The sequence below is a fragment of the Phoenix dactylifera genome, chromosome 4 (assembly GCF_051530095.1).
Source record: "Phoenix dactylifera cultivar Ajwa chromosome 4, Ajwa_hap1_PhDact_Kaust_v1.1, whole genome shotgun sequence".
Lineage (NCBI taxonomy): Eukaryota > Viridiplantae > Streptophyta > Magnoliopsida > Arecales > Arecaceae > Phoenix > Phoenix dactylifera.
In genome coordinates, this window is record NC_143193.1 from 47,036,233 (window position 1) to 47,056,533 (window position 20,301).

Sequence of the window (20,301 nt, forward strand, 5' to 3'; positions counted from 1 at the left end):
CTTCTCTTCTTTCTGCCATTGTGTCTCCATGTGGATCACAAGTAAATAGGGGTCTGTTCATGATGTCCAGGGGTCTTCTCTGGGGGTCTGAATTGGCTGTTGTTTATGGATGTAACATCTTGATTCTTTCATTTCTATTCCTTTTTCTGCATTACATTTGCTTTAATTTATTACATGATACGTATCTTGCTTTTATTACAGTGTTCCTTCACTTGTTTCAGTCATGCCTACAACAACAACTTGTGTCAAGAAATGCAATCCACTGCTTGGTCTTGGTTAAGGTCCTCATAATACCATCAGATGGAACCCAAACGGAAGATGTATCCTTCTGTGCAAAATCATTTAAGACTTAACATGCAAACATATCAATTGTGGCTATGAACTGTGACAAGGCTTGGAGAAAAACAACAGTTCTTTATACACAAACTTGTTTCCTCAATTGTTGTGGATACAGCTATATGCTTGCAGGTTTTGGCAATTTGCCTAGTGATATGGTATGTCCATAGCTCCTTTTTCTGTGTCAGGATGGTGTTGATTTTAACACACAATTATTACCTTATTTACTGATATTAGACTATTAATATATGCTATATTGATTAACAAGATGATAGGCTCTGAGAAGTTTGATGTGTTGGACTGGTTCTCCCAGCCACATAACATGCAGGCATTTGTACACCCATGTCTTCACTTTCTAGATGTTAGCTAATGCTAAATTTCTGGACACTGGCTGGTGAAAATGTCTTTTAATTTTTTAAATGTCCAATATAGGTGCTTGTTGTAAGGTTGCATGATGAACCTTGGACACGATAAAATAAGTGCAACTTGGACATAGTATCATTATGTTGTAGCTTGCTACCTGTTTTCCCAGTTACAACTTCATACACACTTGATTTTTTGTCCACTATATTTCTCTTATTTAACTACCTTCATTTATCAAAGGGAACTTCCTATGATTTTCATTTGCTATTGATCCTTGTAATGTTCATGCATTGTTGCTTCATGCTTTTGTTATCCTCTATATTCTTTGACATAATTTCTATGCATACACACTTGCATCTGATCAAATTATTGATCTTCTTAACAGAATTGATTTGCTTTATTGCAGTACAAAGCTTCATTTTATGCGTAAGAAGACAACAACTATGTCAAGCAGGTTCGTTATGATTTATGTCATTTAATACAAATTTTACAATTAATATGGCCAATGCCCTACTTACGAGACATTTGCACATTATCCTATTGAAGCACTTTAAGTGAGATTATTTTTTAAGTTTTTAAGCATGCCATTTTCCTTTTATGCAACAAAGATATAATAAGCTGGGAAAATTTAAGTATTCTCTATGCAAAAAGAGATATACCTAAAGCATGTGGAAAAGACTAGCCTAACTCTGTCTGGTACTAGCAACAAACTGTTTAGTGTGTAAGAGCTAAATTTTCTTTTGAGTTCCATTTCTCTTGATAAATTCACATGGTGCCCTCCACCCCAACCAGATCCGAAGATTTCAAATAAGATTGTTCGGCAAATGTAGCAACTCATATCAATAACTCAACATTGTTGATATCAAGTGAAATGTGTTGAAGAGACAAAATGGTTCGGTATAATACCAAATTGATGCTTCCCATATGTAAAGCGATGGCCACAATATGAATAAAAGAACGGCATCTACAACGTTCCCCAAGTTTGGACCATCTTGGTCCTGGTTTTGGACAAAGACAAAGGAATACAGAGGTTCAACAGAACATCTGAAAAGAGACATTCTCACAACACAGTCCATAGACCTTCCTTCTTTGGGACCTTGTTTCCTGGAAATGCATTGCGAGAAATGTCAACAAGTGCTTTGAAGCTATATGGCTCATGCATTGACAGCTCTGATAGCACTTTCCTGTTCAGTTGGATGTTCTCCTTCATCAATCCATGCATAAAATTACCATAATTCACCTGGCAAACCCACAACTAGTATTTTAGTAACCTTAGCAGATTTCTGTGATAGATACAATGCAAGACTATGACACTAATTCACATCATGATAAAAATAGAGAGAGCTTCTTCAGTGAAGAATTTCTCTTCCTTTGCTTCCACTTGTTCAGCTTGCCTCTACATATCTATGACTAAATGGTCGGCATCACGTCCTCATTTCTTAGCTACATTTTATTGTGAACAATGTGGAACAAAGAAAGGCAAAGTCGAATGAAAACTTTGACATTCAGTGAGTGTTCAATCAATCCAGTGATCGGCTGTGCAAAGACTGCAGCAAAATGGGACTCCTTTATCTCGTTGGCATGGACAACAGGAAGCATACTAATCCACCTCTTTTGTCCATGTAATACCTGTTCAGAGACACCTTAATATGTACCTATGGAGATGGAATGACCTTGATAATTACTTGAAGCTTGAACCCAAGAGGTATATAAGGGTCTTTCAAGTTGGCAATGTATAATGGATTGCATTTCTCCATGACTAGTATTATGACGACTTCCATACCGAGAACACACCAGTTTCAATAACAAGAGTTTTCACCATTGATCATCAAAACAAACTTATCAATGAGAAAAAAAGAAAATCTGAGAAAAGAGTACTCATATAGCAGGTTCAAGGAAAGCAACACATGCACAGTAAAGAAGAGTATCATGGAAAAGGCAGAGAACTTTTCATGGTACTATTTGTCCAAAGAATGCAGAATCCATCAGGAACTAGAATTTTTCTTATTTGTTTTATGCAATCCGTTCTTGGTTGATATTTGGATGACTTTGGACATCTGACTTATAATAAGAGTTCATTAAACAGATTTATGCAAATTAAAATCCATAGGTAGGTCCAGATCCTATAATTTCTACATAATATTTTGGAAATTTTAAAATCACAATTTATTTCAAGCACAGAAGTACTCATTTTAAAGCTGGTCATATTTCCAATAAGTTTTGTTGTTTCATTACTCTTTCGGTTGTTACAGTCCTTGAAGTATGCCAAATCTGATTGAGGAGTTGTTCAGGAACTTACTATTTTCTTATAATTCTTCCCCTTTTTCTCAAGTATTTGAGAAGGAGGAAGTCAATAATTTTATTGAAATGTTTTACGATTAGTTTAGAGAACCTTTGCAGATTAGAATGTAAAGCTAGAGTTCTATTAAGGGATGTACGTGCTCCAATAATATAAGACAGCCACTTATATTATTTTCTCCTAAAGAAAAAGAAAATTGAAATTAAGTAAGCTTCTAAGATATTGCTGACTATCCAAGTTCCGTACAGAAGCCAGGCACACAATAAATCATTTAGACAATACAATGTCAAGATTCACGATGTACAAATTATGATATAAAAAAGGCAGCATAATGAAGAATTCACCTGAGCAAAGGTGTTTGGTTAAGGAATATAAACATTATATAAAACATAGTTTAAGCTTCCACTAGAAACAATCACACCGCCAGATGTATGTAATCAGGAGTTTAAGAAAATCCTCACCGAGGAATTTAATGGATAGGCACCAACATATCAGCATTTCCTTAAAACATGAACTTTCTCAGAGGTCACTTGAAACTTTGACCACAATTATGACAAACAACTGCCATGACATCCATCCTCTGATTTGGGTTTGGCCATCTTTTTCATGCTAAGACCTCACCTTGTAGAAAAGATTTTCAAGTTGACACAAACTTCTAAACCATCTTTTTCAAATGATTATTATAAGCTATTTTACATCTATTTCCTATACCCTTTATGGAGCATAAAGGGAGAATATACCCAAGAAAAAGCACATATCAAAACTTTCAATGAAACCATATAAACTTCTGGCATTGATAACAAGAGAACTATAGATTTCGAGAAGAGAAAAAAAGTCACTATTATAATTACTTCACTTATTCTCATAAAGGATTGATAATTCAACATTACCCCATGCAAGCGTGTGCCAGCATTGATTCGCTCGATCCAGAGGGAGCGCATGTCCCTCTTCTTGTTGCGGCGATCTCTGTAGGAGTACTGCAAGGCCTTCTCCACCCTCTCCCTTGCTATCCTTATGCAATTCTTTGCCCTGCCCCTAAAGCCCTTTGCCAACTTAAAAATCTTATCCTTGTTCATCTTTTCCTCCTCCCTTCTATCCCCCTAACCTCTTCTTTTACCTACAAGCCATAAAAATTTCTCAAATCACTTTCTTTGTTCTCACAACCATTTCTCAAATTTTGCAAGAGATTAACATGCTTGAAATTATATCATAAAAAAAGAAAAAAATGAAAAAAATCACCTTCCAATAACAATGGAGATAATAACTCGAAATAGGGTCATTAGGGGGTAAAGTTATCTCAAAATACCTCTTTTTTGTTTTCTTGAGAAACAAGATATAACAAGTTTCCTTTGAGATCTATAGAGAAAGGTCACTCAGATCGTGGAAGGAACACGAGAGAGGTAGAGGATAGGGGGATCAAAGGCTGTGGGTGGCAGCAGGAAGGTTTTAAATACTCGCGAGGCATCCTACCATCCCCAGTGTTGGGACTGGACAAGTTAGGAAATGGACCAGAACAGGACAAAGCATCCACCATTCCAACTGTTGATCCGCAGGATGTCCCGTTCCATGGAAAAACCAGGACAGACCCGTTTCATGGTATTGAAAACGGTGGATGCAGCTGAAAGCAAGAGGAATTGGAGAGTCCAAGTTTTAGCCTTGGCATGTGTGATGTTGCTTCTGCTTTACAAAAAGAGAAGCAGAAGCCAGAAGTTAGGCCTTCTAACTTCTCCTAGAAGAAGACTTTTCTTCTTATAGCAGCACTTTTTCTATTACCAAATATTTATTTTTTCCTAGAAGCACTCTTTTGCTACAAAGTAGCAAAAGATTTTTTTTTTTTTTCATAGGCAGTGCCAAACACACCCTTCGAGGTCGAGTCAGTCGGCTAGTTAAGATTTTCACTTGGGCATCTCCAAATTCCCCCAAAGAGATCAGCAGCATGAAAATAAAAATCGAATTTTTCTGAGAGATATTTCTAAACCGAAGAACGTAAAAGATCGAACTTTCCCGGAATAAAAATCGGATTTTTAAGCCAATGGGTTGTGTTCTAGACGCAGCCACCACGAAGATGTTGCGACTGGAGACGATGCGGCGCAAAACTTCAATAAAGGGGCGGTCTCCACCACCCCCGAAGTAGCCGGAGTTCCGGCGGTGGCCCGCGCTCCGCGGGGACACCCTGGCCCCCACATGCCACGCCTCCAGTCAAGCTAATCCGGCGGCCCAGCCGTACCTCCTCTCCCCGCCGCCACCCGCTACCTGTCATTCTCGTGGCGGTGGCGGTGGCGGTGGCCGTGGCCGTGGAGAAAACGATAGAGAGGGAGAGAAGGAGAGAGGGATATACTGAACTCAGTCGTCGTCGATCGCCTCCACCCGCGCCACGCCGTAGTCTCCGGCTGCCAGAGAGGAAGGATGGTCGGAGATTGAGCGAGCTGCCCGGTAGGCGGTAGTATGGAAGAAAGGGGAATCGGCAGGAGACGGGTAGGCTAAAAGGGTTTGGATTCTCTCTTCCCTAGGATTTTGCACGTGCGTGGCATGTGAGGGAAAAAATCACGTGATAAGGAAAAAAATTGTTTAGGCGCAGAAACCACAGCTTTCAGAGAGATCGGGGTCTTAGAAAAACTATGCTAAGGGTTTGTAATTACATCTGGAAACCTCATGAGACTCTTGAGAGGTTGAAAAAAAGAACTAAGAAAACAAATAATTGGAATATTAGATTGATGAGGTTGCATGTAGTTTTCATTGACGGCCGAGATATTTGACTATCAACCGTGGTGGCAAAGTTTTTGTATCAAATCGTAGTATTCGGTACCAACACTGTACCGGCAAGATATCAACATAATATGTAAGATACAACGATTAAACTGGTCCACATTGAGTGGAATTATCGTGTATAGTCCAAAATCGGTACTAATGCAGAATTGAAAATGGTTGTAAGTTCTCCTATCAATTTTGGATGGATGAGATACCATATAGCAATGCTCGGAAGGTCATCTATATGAGGCACCAAGAGTCTCCCTCCAATCCCAACAAAGCTGGAGTGTCCCGAATTAGCACAAATGATCTGTTCAAGTAGGACACATCCATTACATTCCATCATGATTTATGTTCATAAGATCACATTTTTAAGTTTTTAGGCACGGCATGCTTCTGCGACGAAGGCTATAAAAATTTAAGTATTAAGTGCAAAATAGATATAGCTATGTGCAGAAACAAGCAGAAGCATATAGAAAACATTAGTAGACTAATGACAAAATGCCAAGCATGTAAGAAAGGACCTTGTGCCAAGTTCACTTTATATTCATATAAGTTGCTACAGCAGAGAAAAGAGGTAGAGGTGGAGACAAATCACTGAAGGCCTGCACCCCACACTCTATAGTTTATTTCAATAGTACAATATTAGAATAGGTTGTTTCAAGTATTGATCTCCCTCCAAGTTACATGCAATGAATAAAATCTTGAGTGAATCCTCTAGCAAGTGAGGTTATCTCCTGGAGCCACACCGAAGTCCTGGCAATACTGCTGGTAAAGTTGAACCCGGGCATTCATCTCAGCTGGATCACCTCCATTGCACTCTTGGCTATTAATCTTCTGAATTGTGGCTCCAAACCCTTGGCCGGAGGTTATGACAGAGTGCACATTTTCCATCCAAAACCACAAGGCAGCCTTGAATGATATGTTCACATCATTAGCCACAGTCTCGGGCGAGTTCAAGCCATCAAATCCAATGCTTTGTCCAGCTGCACCGTAGTTATAGTTCCAGGTCAGTTGAAGAGGGCCACGGCCGTAGTACTTCTTCCCTTGGGCACACGGGTATTGAGTGTAGCTTGGATCACAGTAGGCATTGGATTGGTCCGTCTCTTCTATGTAGCACAGATCTGCTTAGAAAAAAGAAGAAAATTTAGGTCCTCTGTGCTATGATCTTGTTGTGTTTTGCATTTTCTTTTGCTTTCTGCAAGTTAATGGAGTATCACATGGAGATTGATGTTGAACATATTATTTGCAACAAAAAAAAAAACTTTTGCTATCTCTCGCTTTTATTCACAAAAGAAATATATTTTTGCTGCTCAAAGTCCTGAAGATTTTATTGGAAGAAACAAAAGGGTGTCAATATATATATTTCTCAGCTAGTTCACTTCTCGCCATGTTTCTGAAATCGTTCGATAGATAGATAGATTGATCGATAGATCGATCGAAAGTTCTTCACATTTTAACCCTGTATGTATGTATGTATGTATGCATATGTATGTCTATAGGTATATATATATAGACACATAGGAAAGTTCTTGGCATTTTAACCCTTGAATTGTTTATAACTTGAGTATACTTTTGAGAAACATGTCCAAGGACAAAAGACAAACTTAATCAGTACTGGAAGGAGGAAATTAAATATAAAACACTAATATAGAGCAATTAAACTTGAATTAAAAACCCTGGCTGGTGGAGAGCTTACATCCGGTTTCATGGGTGACATGGGCAAAGAAGGCAGCAACCTCCCGCTTAGAGGTGTCGTCGGAGCCGTCCTGGGCAAACTGAGGGTAAGACCCCAGCGCGTCCAGGAACGCCTGCCTCGTATAGAAGCTCTTGCCCGGGCATGGATTACCAGAGGCCTGATTCATGATGCTGTCGAAGAACTGCTGGGTGACCAGATCGGCGACAGAGACGCCGCCGGACGCGTCGCACGGCCCCCCGCGGCAGCCCTTGCCGCAGTACTGGCTCCCGGTGCCGCAGTAGCCATACTGGCTGCAGCAGAGGTCCGGCGAGCACCCGCAGTTCTGGGCGGTGGAGGAGATAACGCCGGCGAGCAGGAGGCTCACCTGGAATAAGATCACACTACTACGTGCCATTTTGTTTGCTCCTCTATGGACGTGGATGGAGTTATATATGGAATTCTGGCTGAGAAGTATTTATAGACAGAAAGAAAGAAGCAGCGTAGGGGAGACGGGAAGCATCATGGTGGCTTCGGGGATGGCTTGACGAAGACTTCGTGCCGCGGCTGCAATTTGACATTCGTTGCAAGAGTAGTACACGGCAATCTAACCATGCATCAATGTCCATTTTTGATCTTTTCTATCGCCCGACTTTAACACATGATCCTTGACTATTATTTTCAAATTTGTAGTCTCGCACGCACTTTATATTTTCTCAGCACATACTTGCTTCTAGTTTTTTCATATAGTTATACTCTTCCTTGACATAATTATGTTGTCTCTGTGTACTTTTATATCCATATATACACTATTATTCATACTGTATATATATAGGAGAATAAGTATGCACAACTGCTAAGAACAGAAAATTAAAGAAACTTTAAAACTTGGGATAGGTGTTATAGTCGGACTTAAAGTCATAGTCCGATTAATGAGAGAATCAGCTATTACATATACCATTTTTTTCAGATGAGATTTTGTATTATTTTAGCATTTGATAAGTTTATAATGCCATATCTTGCTGAGCGATACCAGCAAAGAAAATTTATCCATTTGGTTAGAAAGCACTCAATTGAAAGAAAGAGAGATCGGACATCATATCATGAAAAGTAGCAATCATAGCCTTTGGCATTACATTATTTGGTTAGAAAGTGTGTGTGTATATATATATATATATATGAAACCTAGCATGACAGTAACAAGCACCTTTTAAAAAAATAAGCTATGTAAATTTGAAAGTTATGGGCTGTGTGATTTGCGCCTTAAAAGAACACAGCAGTCCTGAATAGGCCCCATTTGGGAAAGCTTTTGGAGGGCCAAAAAGTATTTTCTGGCCCTCCAAAAGTACTTTTGGATGAAAAATTGTGCTGGGTAAAAATTTCGAGAAGTTGTTTTAGCTTTTTCAGAAAGCTAAAAACAGCTTTTTGGAATAAGCTCCATTTTGAAACTTTCCAAAAAAGTTATTTTAAGCTTTGTCGGAAAGCCGTTTTTTGACCAAAATATCCATAATAAAATATAACAATTACATACTTTGTTCCTTTATAAACCTAAAAATCTGCTGGAGCCTTAACAAAATATCCTAGTCGTAGATCAAAGAGATAAATGGTTATCAGGAGAGTGAAAAAATAATTTACGCTAATAATTATAATATTTTATACCTTTATTATTGTATTATACTAGAATATAATATTATATTACATTATATCATAATATATTAATATTTTATATTAAATAATTTAATATTATATTAAATGATTATGCTATAGTAATACATTACAGTAATATTATTATAATATATTAATACGTTACAGTAATATTATACTATATCATATATTTATTTATTAATATATATTATATTTTATTATACTTTGTTGTATAATACTATGCAATGTCCTTTATGGTAATTTTATCATACAAAATTACTTTCTCAGTTTGTTTGCCAAATATATGTTAATGTGCCACAGCACTTTAAAAATATAGTTACCAAACAACAAACAGCTTTTTATAAAATCTCTACTTCAGAAAGCTCTACTTTCAACGGCTCTACTTTCAAAAACTCTACTGTCAACGGCTCCCCTAAACAGAGTCTTAGTAGTTAGTGCATTAGCATTTTGATTGACGTTTGTTCGGAGTTGGGAAGCATCTTGGTGACTTCTAAGATGGCTTGACCAAGACTTTGCAGTCGTTGCATGCTAACAACACAGTTAATATGATGCAAAAAAGAAGAAATAAAAAAAGGTTACATGGCTAATGTGTCACTCTTTCATTCAAGCTATATATCATTTGTATCCACCTCCTTCCTGGTAATACTCTCATAACACTTATGCCATTCCCCCATGGCACATTTAAACCGCACCCTGCTCTTATCCCCCAAAAGATACCGAGATGCATCCGTTTCCTCGCTTCTGATCATGTAAATATACTGCAAGATGAAATGTAGAAATATTGCTGAGTTCTTTTGTAGTTTGAATACAAAACAAAGCAGGTGCAAATGATGACAAAAGGTGTATCCTTTCGCAATAAAATGCAAACCTCTAGTATTAATTCATTTGCATGTGTTATAAAGCTAGCCTACCGATGATCAAGCAATCAAATAGACAAATGCAAGACACATGCACGAGGACAGGGTCGGCCCAACCCTTAGGCGACTTAGTTGGTCGCCTAAGACCCAGGCCCAAAGAAGGCCAAAGACCTTAATGACAAAATGAAAAATGAAAAAAAAAAAAAAAAAAGAAAAAGGCCTTGTGAGTTCGCCTTAGGCCGACCCACTGCAGGAAAGATCTCAAAGACAAAACGGCCTTAGGCCCCAAATACATTGGGCCGCTCCTGCATGAATGAGACTAGACAATAGAGATAATAACTCACAATAGGGTCATTAGAGGGTAAAGTTATCTCAAAATACTTCTTCTTTTTTTCCTTGAGAAACAAGATATAATAATTTTCCTTTATATCTATAGAGAAAGGTTACTCAGACCGTAGAAGGAGCACGAGAGAGGTAGAGGATAGGGGTTCAAAGGCTGTGGGTGGCAGCAGGAAGGTTTTAATTACTCGCAAGGCATCCTACCATCCCCAGTGTTGGGACTGGACAAGTTAGGAAATGGACCAGAACAGGACAAAGCATCCACCATTCCAAGTGTTGATCCAAAGGATGTCCCGTTCCATGGAAAAACCAACCCGTTTCATGGTATTTAAAACGGTGGATACGGCTGGAAGCAAGAGGAATTGGAGAGTCCAAGTTTTAGGCTTGGCATGTCTGATGTTGCTTCTGCTTTACAAAAAGAGAAGCAGAAGCCAGATGTTAGGCCTTCTAACTTCTCCTAGAAGAAGACTTTTCTTCTTATAGCAGCACTTTTTCTATTACCAAATATTTATTTTTTCCTAGAAGCACTCTTTTGCTACAAAGCAGCAAAAGATTTTTTTTTTTTCATAGGCACTGCCAAACACACCCTTCGAGGTCGAGTCAGTCGGCTAGTTAAGATTTTCACTTGGGCATCTCCAAATTCCCCCAAAGAGATCAGCAGCATGAATATAAAAATCGAATTTTTCTGAGAGATATTTCTAAACCGAAGAACGTAAAAGATCGAACTTTCCCGGAATAAAAATCGGATTTTTAAGCCAATGGGTTGTGTTCTAGACGCAGCCACCACGAAGATGTTGCGACTGGAGACGATGCGGCGCAAAACTTCAATAAAGGGGCGGTCTCCACCACCCCCGAAGTAGCCGGAGTTCCGGCGGTGGCCCGCGCTCCGCGGGGACACCCTGGCCCCCGCGTGCCACGCCTCCAGTCAAGCTAACCCGGCGGCCCAGCCGTACCTCCTCTCCCCGCCGCCACCCGCTACCTGTCATTCTCGTGGCGGTGGCCGTGGCCGTCGAGAAAACGATAGAGAGGGGGAGAAGGAGAGAGGGAGAGACTGACCTCGGTCGCCGTCGATCGCCTCCACCCGCGCCACCGCCGTAGTCTCCGGCCGCCAGAGAGGAAGGATGGTCGGAGATTGAGAGAGCTGCCCGGTAGTATGGAAGAAAGGGGAATCGGCAAGAGACGGGTAGGCTAAAAGGGTTTGGACTCTCTCTTGCCTAGAATTTTGCACGCGCATGGCATGTGAGGGGGAAATCACGTGATTGCACGTGATAATGAAAAAATTTGTTTAGATGCTGAAACCACAGCTTTGAGAAGGGTGGTTCTATATACACCCCCCCTATTGCTCAGGACACCCCCCAAAAATTAAAAAAAAATTAAATACTCTCTACACCCCCCCCCCCCCCCCCCCCATTTGCTAAGGACACCCCTAAAAAATTAAAAATTCCTAAATTACCCCCCACCCTCCCCACCCCCTCACCTAAATTGCTCTCTACACCCCCCAAACCCCCCCCCCACCCCGCTCTTCCCCTCCAAAACACCTCGCCAACGCCCAAAACCCCCCCGTTCCCCCTTCTCCCTCTCGTCGCCGGCATTCTCCCGATCTCCGACCACCTCGCCGGCTTCTCCCGGAACCACCTCGCCGGCTTCTCTTGAAATTTTTTTTTTCACGGTTCGTGCTCCGTTCGGCACTGGATCGCCGAACAAAAGGCTTCTGTTTGACTGAACAGTGCCGGACAGAAGCCTTCTGTGCGGCACTGTGCAGCCGAACAGATCTGTTCGGTTGAGGGTTGCCGAACAGAAGGCTTCTGTTCGGCACTGTTCAGCCGAACAGAAGCCTTTTGTTGGGCGATCCAGTGCCGAACGGAGCACGAACCGTGAAAAAAAAAATTTCGGGAGAAGCCGGCGAGGTGGTTCCGGGAGAAGCCGGCGAAGTGGTCGGAGATCGGGAGAATGCCGGCGACGAGAGGGAGAAGGGGGAACGGGGGAGGAGGGGTTTAAGGGGGGTTTGAGGGGTTTTTTTTTTTTCTTTTCAAAACGAAACGGAGGAGGAGGAAGGGGGGGTGTATGAGAAAATTTCAAGGGCAATATGGTAATTACACTAAAGGTTAGTTTGGGTATTTTCTTTTTGGTTTTTGGGGGGTGTCCTGAGCAATAGGGGGGGTGTATATAGAACTACCCCTTTGAGAAAGATCGGGTCATAGAAAAACCATCCTAAGGGTTTGTAATTACATCCGGAAACCTCATGAGACTCTTGAGAGGTTGAGAAAAATAACTAAGAAAACATATAATTAGAAATACTAGATTGAAGGGGTTGCATGTAGTTTTCATTGGCGGTCCGAGATATTTGACTATTAACCGTGGTAGCAAGGTTTTTGTATCGACTCATAGTATTCCGTACCAAATGCATCATACTGTATTGGTAAGATATCAATACAATATGTAAGATACAATGATTAAACTGGTCCACCTTGAGTGGAATTATCGTGTATAGTCCAAAATTGGTACTAATGCAAAATTATAAATGGTTGTAAGTTTTTCTGTCAATTTTGGATGGATGAGATGCCAAATAGCAATGCTTGGAAGGTCATCTATGTCTCCGTCCAATCCCAACAAAGCTGGAGTGTCACAAATTAGCATAAATGATCTGTTCAAGTAGGACACATCCAATACATTCCATCATGATTTATGTTCATAAGATCACATTTTTAAGTTTTTAAGCACGGCATGCTTCTGCGACTGAGGCTGTAAAAATTTAACTATTAAGTGCAAAATAGATATAGCTATGTGCAGAAACAAGCAGAAGCATATAGAAAACATTAGTAGACTAATGACAAAATGCCAAGCATGTAAGAAAGGACCTTGTGCCAAGTTCACTTTATATTCATATAAGTTGCTACAGCAGAGAAAAGAGGTAGAGGTGGAGACAAATCACTGAAGGCCTGCACCCCACACTCTATAGTTTATTTCAATAGTACAATATTAGAATAGGTTGTTTCAAGTATTGATCTCCCTCCAAGTTACATGCAATGAATAAAATCTTGAGTGAATCCTCTAGCAAGTGAGGTTATCTCCTGGAGCCACGCCGAAGTCCTGGCAATACTGCTGGTAAAGTTGAACCCGGGCATTCATCTCAGCTGGATCACCTCCATTGCACTCTTGGCTATTAATCTTCTTAATTGTGGCTCCAAACCCTTGGCCGGAGGTTACGACAGAGTGCACATTTTCCATCCAAAACCACAAGGCAGCCTTGAATGATATGTTCACATCGTTAGCCACAGTCTCGGGCGAGTTCAAGCCATCAAATCCAATGCTTTGTCCAGCTGCACCGTAGTTATAGTTCCAGGTCAGTTGAAGAGGGCCACGGCCATAGTACTTCTTCCCTTGGGCACACGGGTATTGAGTGTAGCTTGGATCACAATAGGCATTGGATTGGTCCGTCTCTTCTATGTAGCACAGATCTGCTTAGAAAAAAGAAGAAAATTTAGGTCCTCTGTGCTATGATCTTGTTGTGTTTTGCATTTTCTTTTGCTTTCTGCAAGTTAATGGAGTATCGCATGGAGATTGATGTTGAACATATTATTTGCCAAAAAAAAAAAAACTTTTGATATTTCTTGCTTTTATTCACAAAAGAAATATATTTTTGCTGTCGAAGTTCTGAAGATTTTATTGGAAGAAACAAAAGGGTTTCAATATATATATTTCTTAGCTAGTTCACTTTTTGTCATGTTTCTGAAATCGTTCGATAGATAGATGGATCGATAGATCGATCAATCAGTCTACTAAATGATATAGATATAAATATATATACGAAAGTTCTTTACATTTTAACTCTGTATGTATGTATGCATATGTATGTCTATAGGTATATATATATATAGACACATAGGAAAGTTCTTGGCATTTTAACCCTTGAATTGTTTGTAACTTGAGTATACTATTGAGAAACATGTCTAGGGACAAAAGACAAACTTAACTCAGTACTGGAAGGAGGAAATTAAATATAAAGCACTAATATACAGCAATTAAACTTGAATTAAAAGCCCAGGCTGGTAGAGAACTTACATCCGGTCTCATGGGTAACATGGGCAAAGAAGGCAGCAACCTCCTGCTTAGAGGTGTCGTCGGAGCCGTCCTGGGCAAACTGAGAGTAAGACCCCAGCGCGTCCAGGAACGCCTGCCTCGTATAGAAGCTCTTGCCCGGGCATGGATTCGCAGAGGCCTGATTCATGATGTTGTCGAAGAACTGCTGGGTGACAAGATCGGCAACGGAGATGCCGGCGGCGGAGGAGATTATGCCGGCGAGCAGGAGGCTCACCTGGAATAAGATCACACTACTACGTGCCATTTTGTTTGCTCTTCTCTATAGACGTGGATTGAGTCATGGAATTCTGGCTGAGAAGTATTTATAGACAGAAAGAAAGAAGCAGCGTATGGGAGACGGGAAGTATGATGGCGGCTTCGGGGATGGCTTGACGAAGACTACGTGCCGCGGCTCTCCTCGGGTCAAAGAACTAACGGCCTTTCTAGAATCCAGTTCAAGCAGAAAACGGTGCAATTTGGCAGTCGTTGCAAGAGTAGTACACGGCAATCTAAGCAAAGAGAGAGAAAACTTCTATATGGCTCTTATGGAGCTACTTGTGAGCAAGTTACAGACATGGTACATGCTACGTGTTGTTGTGGAGCCCAAGTAAAGAAATCATGCATCATATGTCCATTTTTTATCATTTCTATCGCCTGACTTCAACACATGATCCTTGACCATTATTTTCAAATTTGTAGTCTCGCACATTCTTACTTCTAGTCTTTTTCATATAGTTATACTCTTCCTTGACATAATTATATTGTCTCTGTGTACATTTATATCCATATATACACAATTATTTATAACTGTATATATATATATAGGAGAATAAGTATGCATAACTGGAAAATTAAAGAAATTTTGAAACTTGGGATAGGTGTTATCACTACAGGAAAATGGGCCTTTCCCGACGCTTTTTTACCGACGCTAGGATGAAGTGTCGGAAAAAATTTCACCGCTCATACATTTGCCGACGCTTTCATTTAGCGTCGGCAATTCTTAGAAATAGACGACGCTTATTAGCATCATCATATTTTCCGGCCTAAAACGACGCTTATAAGCGTCGTCAAAAGTCAAATTCATAACAAAACCAGCGGCCGCCCCCCTCCTCCTCATTTTGCATCTCAATCGATCAAACCCTAGCCCCTCTGGCTCCTCCTCCCTCCTCTCTGACGACGAGTGACCGACCGACCCTTGTCCTCTCCGGCGCCGAGCGACGTCCTCCGCCAAGCTCCTCTCGTCCTCTCTCCTCTCCGGCGCCGAGCGACCGTCTGCATCCTCCTCTCTCGTCTCCGGCGCCGAGCGACCGGCCACGAGTACGGACACCGCTTCGAGAGCTCAAAAAGCGAAGAGGCTCCGGACCATCTACGACAAGCTCTCGCTCGAAGGTTTCTCTGCCGATCAAATCGAACAGGCTCTCTCTGCTCTCAAGGTTATTTTTCTTTTCTCATGTACATTTTTTTCTCCTCATATCACAAAGTTCCCTTCTCAACTTGGGGTTCAAGAAACACAAATTGGTTGATTTTTCTGGATTATTTCTAGTTTCTAATGTCCAAACCAGACCTAGACTTGATCCATAACCCCTGGGCTTTGATGAAACTGTCTGCCATGCGATTAGATAAAACGTAAAAGAGTACTAGAACTTGCTTTTGATTCTTGTCCATGCGGCTTCAAGAAACATGGACTGGTTTTTTTCTTTCGGATTTCTTTTAACTGGTATTTGTTCATCAGTGAAGAGGTCAATTAATTCCCAGAAAGTGAGCATTTTAGTTTCACTGATAAGCAAGAAAGAGGGCAAAATAGGGATGTATTGCACTTCCACATATGTAAGCTTGTTGGAGCCAAAATTCATCAACATCATATGTTTTCTACTATATTATTTGGTTTACTAGACGGTAAGTAACATAATTCACTCGTCTCTATTCAAGGAGTGAGCGCCATTGTACCCAATTCTACTGGAGATACATAGAGGACAAATGTTTAGATGCTTTATAAGAAAAGCAAATGATACCTTCTGATTTTTCTGACAGAACCTGTATCTCATGCACTCGATGAGAGAGTTTCTTTCAGATCCTTGCTTGACATTTGCATGCATTTGTCGCCTGAGGCATACATCACAAGCTGGAGAAATAAGAAGCTTCAAATTTGTAATTCCTCTTGCTGCATTTCTAGAAGCAAGGAGTGATGAGTGATTCTGTGGACCATTTCTGTCAACAATTAGATAATAGCTATGCGGGAATTCACTCTACGCTTTCACGTTTATCTGAACTCTTAAAAGGTAATGATGAAGAGCTATGGCGACATCTTGAGAACTTGAAGGTTAGTTGATGAATTTTCATATGCTGACACATTTAACAGCTGTGTGCGTGTGTGCATGTGTCTATATATACAATCATCTCTTGTCCTTTTGATTCTTTAGCTCATTGTTTATTTTCCTTTTTTTTAATTAATTGACATTTTTTCTTGTACTTTTCTGCTTGCATGGGGGCCTGTTACACACACACACAGGATTCGCCTGAATATGTATTTGGTCAAAGTCCATGGATTCATATTTCCGTTATATCATGTCAAGACAACTGTAGAGATTATAGAGAATAAAGTTAGGATCTTCTGAAGATGCATTGAAACCAAAATAGGTATTTGACTTGTTTCTATGTGGTCAACTTCATCTTTTTTATGTTTAGCATTTCCAATATCTGTTAAAGATACCCTGCTTTTCATTAAGGATCCAGTTTCATGCCTGTTAATGGACTCTTCTTTAATTCTCTTTTTTCCCGGGTGGTAACTGCATGAATTAATAAGTTGTGGGCATATTGCTACAAGCCTATTGTTTGCTTTTACTGAGACCTCGTGTTTGTTTATTTCCATCTGTTCTGTCATGCTTCTCCCTTGGTAAGGAAACTGGAGAAACATGGTCACATTTATCTGCAATTAGAGTATACAGAATTAATGTTAAAATCTATCAATCAGTCAAACTGAAGTACAAATCACAAATATATCTAACTCTCTTGTTGGCCACATACATTTTTAACTCCCTTTTATGCTACTCTCTTGTTAAGAATTTTGGAAAAATCATGGTTGCTTTCAGTTTGCCATCATAGTACACACCATAGAGGATAAATGTCGATGTTGGTCACTCTTTATTGACGTCAATTGGTTTTACTTATACAATACTCACCCTCAGTAGTAAAAATGATGCTTCTTTATTTGTGGTTGTTTACAAGAATTATTTTATCACGATGCTAGCCATTTGGTGTTTTATATTTCGTTGGTTTTGTTAGGTTTTAAGTGTAGATGACAAAAGTAATTCCCTGCTATTATTTAATACTTGGATGGTTCATTTATTATTACTTTATGTATTTTTTTTATTTTACATTTTGTAATATAACATTTCTTCATCCTTGATTTTGATTGAAGATAGTATAATATTTTTTGTTTTCCTAAATAATATATGGATATTTGCTTTTAACTTGTCATGTCTGATAAGAGGATATTCTTGAACAAGAGGGCTCCTGTTCATTCAGTCCATCACATTCTGTTCCTCAAAGCATTGTCTATATTGCAATCCGAGCTTCACATTGCACGCTCTTTATACGTTGGGCCAATTGTATCTGATTATAGTGTTCAGGTGCAGTTTTTCAGGTGCCAGCTCAACAGGCTTTCAATCCTTTTTTTTATTCTTCTTTTGATGAAAATCCTTGATTCTTTCTGTGCATACTAGGTAACAACATGCCGCGAGGAAAATGATTCAGAGATGTTGAGTTTCAGTACACATCCGTGGGATCTTCTTCCGATCATTCTCAGCACGAGTTCCATACTCAACACGAGTCTCAGTCTGAGCACGTGTCACCTGCTGATTGTCCAGACATGGATGACGTGCATATCCAGGATAATTTGATTTACATTTTATATATTAAATCATTTGCCTTTAATGTTTTAATTAATGTATATTTTATTTTATTTTTATAGATGGACTGGGGAGAGTGAGGAGGACACGAGGACCCACTCGAGCACGGGATGTGTGGAATCTACATGAGGATGAGAAGATCGTTGTCCATTGTAATGAACTGGGGCAGCCCATCAAGAGGGCTGCAAGCGTTTTATCGACTTTTCTAGGATCGGTTGCACGGAATGGTCAGTTGTGTCCGCTCAACTATACGAAATGGAATGAAATACTTCCTTCGTATAAGGTTGAGCTTCTTAAGGTTATTGAGGTAAATAATTGAATTTGCTTACTATCACGATTTTATTTTTTGATTTAATATTGTTATAACATTCTTTAATTACTTTGGTGTAGCGTAAGTTTTTGCTTCCTAAAGAGAGCCATGATTGGGTGTTGAAGTCCGTCAACCGCAAGTGGAAAGAATATATGGCCAAGTTAAAGGCGGACTGGAAGCACGATGGTATGACAGAAGAGGAGGTTGCCCATGTTTGTCCTCCTGATGTAATCCCTCATCAGTGGAGGGAGCTTGTCCACTACTGGTTTTTCGAGAAAGCTCAGGTTGTGTATATTTTTTCAATACTTTAGATTGTATTTACTAATAATATAGATTACAAATTTATACATTAAATATATTATATTGTTTATTCTTTTTTTGGGAAGACATATTCCAACATTGGTAGAGCTGCACGAGCCTCTCAGACTGTTCCTCATACTTCAGGCTCAATGAGTTATGCTAGGCGTAGAGCTGAATTCGTAAGTTTTTTTTGAAACTCTTTGAAACTATTTTTAGCTACTCTATCATATAGCATGTATCAAGATAACTAGCTTGCCAATATACTTTTTGTTGTAGATGGATGATAATGGGAGGGAGCATGGTAAGGTGGAGTTTTATAAGATGACTCACACCCACCGAGATGGCAGTTTTGTTCGGGAGGAGTCAAGAAATATAGTTGTATGTATTCATCTTTGAATCTTTCAACGATATTATCATTAGTTCTATTATTGGCATACATTAATTTGACCTTTTCTTTTGAGAGATATAGGACAGGGCAACAACTCTTATTTCAGAGCGCGTCGGAGAGTCATCATCATCCGACGCGACCAGTTATATCGAAGCTCAGGTGCTCGCTGAATTATTGGGCCCAGAGCGTTATGGTCGAGTGAGGGGTTATGGCGTTGGAGTTACCCCCACTCAGTTGTCTGTAGTGGGCATGTATACAAGAAATGCTGGAGAAGGCAGCAGCAATGCAGAAGTTAGTAGATTTCGGGCAACAATTGAAGATATGAAGGATCGCCATCAGGCAGAGTTGGCAGAGCTGAAGCAGAACCAACAAACTTTACATTCTCAGCTTGAGCATATTTCATCTATGTTACAGCGATTTCTCCCTCCTCAGGTAAATAACTATATGTATTTAATGACTATACATAATTATTATTTTGCATGAGTTAATGATTTTCATATTCCTAACTTCTAAATTTTTTTTTTTTTTTTAGGTTCGTGATACTTCAACAGCTCGCAGAGATGATGATGGGGCTGAATGCGGTCCCTGATATTTTTTAGACTGTTATTTAATGAGTTTATATGTATCTTTCTTATATTTTTCAAAATACATTGTAATTCTAAACTTATGTAAATTTAATCTTATATGACAATATGAATGTTTCGAATGATATGTATGTTTGTCTTGATGTAAATGTAATGCAGGTTCATATTGCTATAATATGTTTTTTAATATGCTTTTGTTTTTCTTTTTTTAAAAAAAAATTCACTCCTGACGCTTTAAAGCGTCGTTAAAAACCCCCTTTGGCACAGGCTGGCACGCCATCGCCGACGCTTACAAAGCATCGGTAAAAATCCCTTTAGGCGATGCTATGTAAGCGTCGTTGTAGCGTCGGTAAAAATACATTTACCGACGCTATAAAGCGTCGGCGAAAACCCAGAGCTGGGCTTCCTTTAGGCTTTCCTGACGCTTTAAAGCATCAGCGAATGTTGTT

General features: G+C 39.7%; 3 protein-coding genes and 1 long non-coding RNA gene across 7 annotated transcripts; all 4 read right to left on the reverse strand.

Moving 5' to 3' along the window:
* Positions 1–1,512: 1,512 nt before the first annotated feature.
* Positions 1,513–6,112, reverse strand: LOC103715376 (uncharacterized). Of its 4 annotated transcripts, none has more exons than XM_008802983.6 (3): positions 5,337–6,112; positions 3,889–4,115; positions 1,513–1,939 (listed from the first exon to the last, which is right to left on the reverse strand). In XM_008802983.6, the coding sequence occupies exons 2-3, from the start codon at positions 4,072–4,074 to the stop codon at positions 1,760–1,762; spliced, it is 366 nt and encodes a 121-aa protein (XP_008801205.2). In that variant the 5' UTR covers positions 4,075–4,115; positions 5,337–6,112; the 3' UTR covers positions 1,513–1,759. The 4 variants fall into 4 exon arrangements, with proteins under 4 accessions (XP_008801205.2, XP_008801202.2, XP_038989623.2 ...); XM_008802980.6 differs by having other exon boundaries at positions 5,342–5,857; XM_039133695.3 differs by lacking the exon at positions 5,337–6,112 and adding an exon at positions 4,305–5,335.
* Positions 6,113–6,259: 147 nt separating this feature from the next.
* LOC103715370 (endochitinase B-like) lies at positions 6,260–7,871 on the reverse strand. Its single transcript, XM_008802973.5, has 2 exons — positions 7,446–7,871; positions 6,260–6,870 (listed from the first exon to the last, which is right to left on the reverse strand). The coding sequence occupies exons 1-2, from the start codon at positions 7,837–7,839 to the stop codon at positions 6,464–6,466; spliced, it is 801 nt and encodes a 266-aa protein (XP_008801195.3). The 5' UTR covers positions 7,840–7,871; the 3' UTR covers positions 6,260–6,463.
* A 1,373-nt stretch (positions 7,872–9,244) lies between these two features.
* Positions 9,245–11,475, reverse strand: LOC149767819 (uncharacterized). Its single transcript, XR_016400324.1, has 2 exons — positions 11,339–11,475; positions 9,245–9,844 (listed from the first exon to the last, which is right to left on the reverse strand). It is a non-coding gene; the product is annotated as an uncharacterized LOC149767819 (long non-coding RNA).
* Positions 11,476–13,129: 1,654 nt separating this feature from the next.
* On the reverse strand, positions 13,130–14,679 carry LOC103715372 (chitinase 4-like). The gene is made up of 2 exons (XM_088720158.2): positions 14,345–14,679; positions 13,130–13,740 (listed from the first exon to the last, which is right to left on the reverse strand). Exons 1-2 carry the CDS (start codon positions 14,625–14,627, stop codon positions 13,334–13,336), a joined length of 690 nt encoding a protein of 229 aa, XP_088576284.2. The 5' UTR covers positions 14,628–14,679; the 3' UTR covers positions 13,130–13,333.
* Positions 14,680–20,301: the final 5,622 nt, after the last annotated feature.